The following is a 2,276-nucleotide window of genomic DNA, read 5'->3' as shown; positions in this document are numbered from 1 at the left end:
TCACCGTCTTGTTGTGGTGAACAGGTCGTCAGTCCTCCAGCTAACAGTGATGTTTCTGATCGGTGCTGCTGGAGAAGAGGTGACTTTTCTCCAACGTGTTGACATCAAACTGACTTATGGCTTTGACAGGAGCTCGCTGCTCTCTAAAAGTCTCCACGGATTGGCGAATACATTATGCCATTGAATTATTTCCTTCCGTTGACTATAAATTATTGTTTTGAAGCTGATAAATCAGCTCTGTACATTACCTCAGCCGCATGAGGCAGACCTATAGAAAGCGTTGTTATGCCGGGAGATTGTGAAAACACATGATCCGCCGAGGCTAGCTAGCGCTACGAAGCTAGCAGAACCTTCTGTCTCGTATCGCTGCGTTGCACAGCCATCTGTCGTTGTCCTGGTAACCGCACCGTGCAGGTGTAACATCTCAGAGTCCCAACTGTCACAGGTGGCCACGGCTACAGTGTGATTATGTTGCCGTCTTCTCTCATGCTCTCTTGACTGCTACTAGACGTGTGGGCGGGGTTTCCGTTGTGATTGGACAGCGCCGTCGAGCTGTCACTCAGGGACGCTCCGACGCTATTGGGCAACGAGACGCTCTGTGGGAGGGGTCGAGCCGCCGCCGGGCTGTGCGGCCTGCCGCCGGCCGAGTCTCTGTTGAGGTTAGTGTTGTTGCTGTTGGTTACCAGGTGGGAGTCGTAGGGCGTCAGGCAGTCGTTCTCAAGAATGAGGTCGCCGTCGTCGTCGTCATCGCTGTCGCCCTCGGCAATGCTGTTGCTGTGGTAACAACAAACGACAGGGCAAATGATCATATGATGATTGGATGATTATACAACAGTTCCTACACATGAATAATGCAAGTCCAATATTCTCTCTTTTAGCTCCGTTTTTGGTCTCCACCATCTCGAGGGAAATATGTTCCTTTTTAGCTGCTAGATGCTCCTGCTAGCCTGTGTGTGTCTGCTGTTTGCTGCTGAGCAGGTAGTGTACAGTGGGTTGATCTGAGCTTTTAAACTGAAAACAGCTGCCTGTTTGGCAGTCTGCCTGTTTACCAGGTTGATGAAAACAGTGAGACAAACCCAGAACAGTAAAGTTGTGAGAAACCAAAACAATGAGCTAAAAGACTCCGGAGAGCTGAGGGGCACTGCAGAGCTGAAGCTCATTCTCTGTGGGTTCTGCTGCTGCTTGACTTTGGACATTATGGGTATTTGAGTTTAAAAAAACAACTCTCGATTTATAACGCAAATGAACGCTGGAATAAAACGTTTACGAGGCAGTAGCTTGGCCTCTAGTTTGCAGAGTGCATATTAATAACCATAAGCAGCTGCGTTCATAAAGAATACGCACAGGGTCACAGTTACGTTTACGCTTTGATGTCCTGAACCATGGAAGGTTTGTTAAAATGTTAGACAGCGTTTTTTGGCTCAGTAGCTTTGGTGCAAAAAGCAGGCCCTCCATCATGGCCACGTCTCACCTCGCAGTGATGGGGTTGCTCTGGGAGGCGGGGCTTGGTGAGTCATGTGACAGGGCGGAGTTGTTGGATCCAGCTGAGCCCACGGAACCAGAGTTGCCCATTGAGGTTTTGCTCCCGCGATGCACCACGTTGTTCCTCTGGTTAGCCGGCTTGACAGTCACAATGAGATTGTGACTGTTTGCCACCATCATGTCTGTAACCTGAAATGAGACTTTATTTACCATAATACAACACAAAACCTGTGAGAAAAGCCCACAATTAAAAACACGGTATTACTGTATACTATGCTGAACTGCTTTCACAATAAAATATCAGCTTTTGGTAACCTTGCATAATAGCAACAAAAAACCCTCTTAAATCCTTGGCAGGTCTCCACACACGGTTCATTTTGGACACTGAATTTACCTGATCCAACGATTTTCCTGCTACATCGATGCCGTTGACCTCGAGGATCTCGTCATTAACTCCCAGCAGCCCTGTGCTTTCTGCGAGCCCACCGCGGACCAGACGAGATATGAACACCCCTGGGACCTACAGGATGACAGAAGAGGAAAATTGTATGTTACATCTGGACATCCACACCAAATTTATGACTCAGACTAGGGCTGGGCGATAAATCGATTTAATCGATTAATTCGAATGTGTGCTTTAAGGCGATGTGTTTTATTGAAAATCGAGAAAATGATGTTAGATCAGATGTTGCACTTTTGAAAATGTGAATGTTAAAGGGTCACATACATTTTATTTCATGCTGTGTTTGTATCAGGGTATTCAGTTAGAAAAGCTTACTGTAAAAAGTTACATT

The 2,276-nt window shown here is 46.9% G+C and overlaps 1 protein-coding gene across 1 annotated transcript in view; it reads right to left on the bottom strand.

Moving 5' to 3' along the window:
* Positions 1-455: 455 nt before the first annotated feature.
* pard6a (par-6 family cell polarity regulator alpha) overlaps positions 456-2,276 on the bottom strand; it is a gene marked incomplete at both ends in the record, with an annotated part of 44,810 nt that continues 42,989 nt past the window's right edge. Inside the window, 3 exons of the mRNA XM_079270717.1 lie at positions 456-774; positions 1,472-1,671; positions 1,877-2,002. Coding sequence (XP_079126843.1) covers positions 456-774; positions 1,472-1,671; positions 1,877-2,002 — 645 coding nt within the window. The remainder of the gene's footprint in view (positions 775-1,471; positions 1,672-1,876; positions 2,003-2,276) is intronic.

The sequence above is a fragment of the Melanostigma gelatinosum genome, assembly GCF_949748355.1.
Source record: "Melanostigma gelatinosum genome assembly, chromosome: 1".
NCBI classification, from domain to species: Eukaryota; Metazoa; Chordata; class Actinopteri; order Perciformes; family Zoarcidae; genus Melanostigma; species Melanostigma gelatinosum.
The sequence above is the reverse complement of the archived record's forward strand: the minus strand, read 5'-3'. Positions and strand labels throughout refer to the sequence as shown.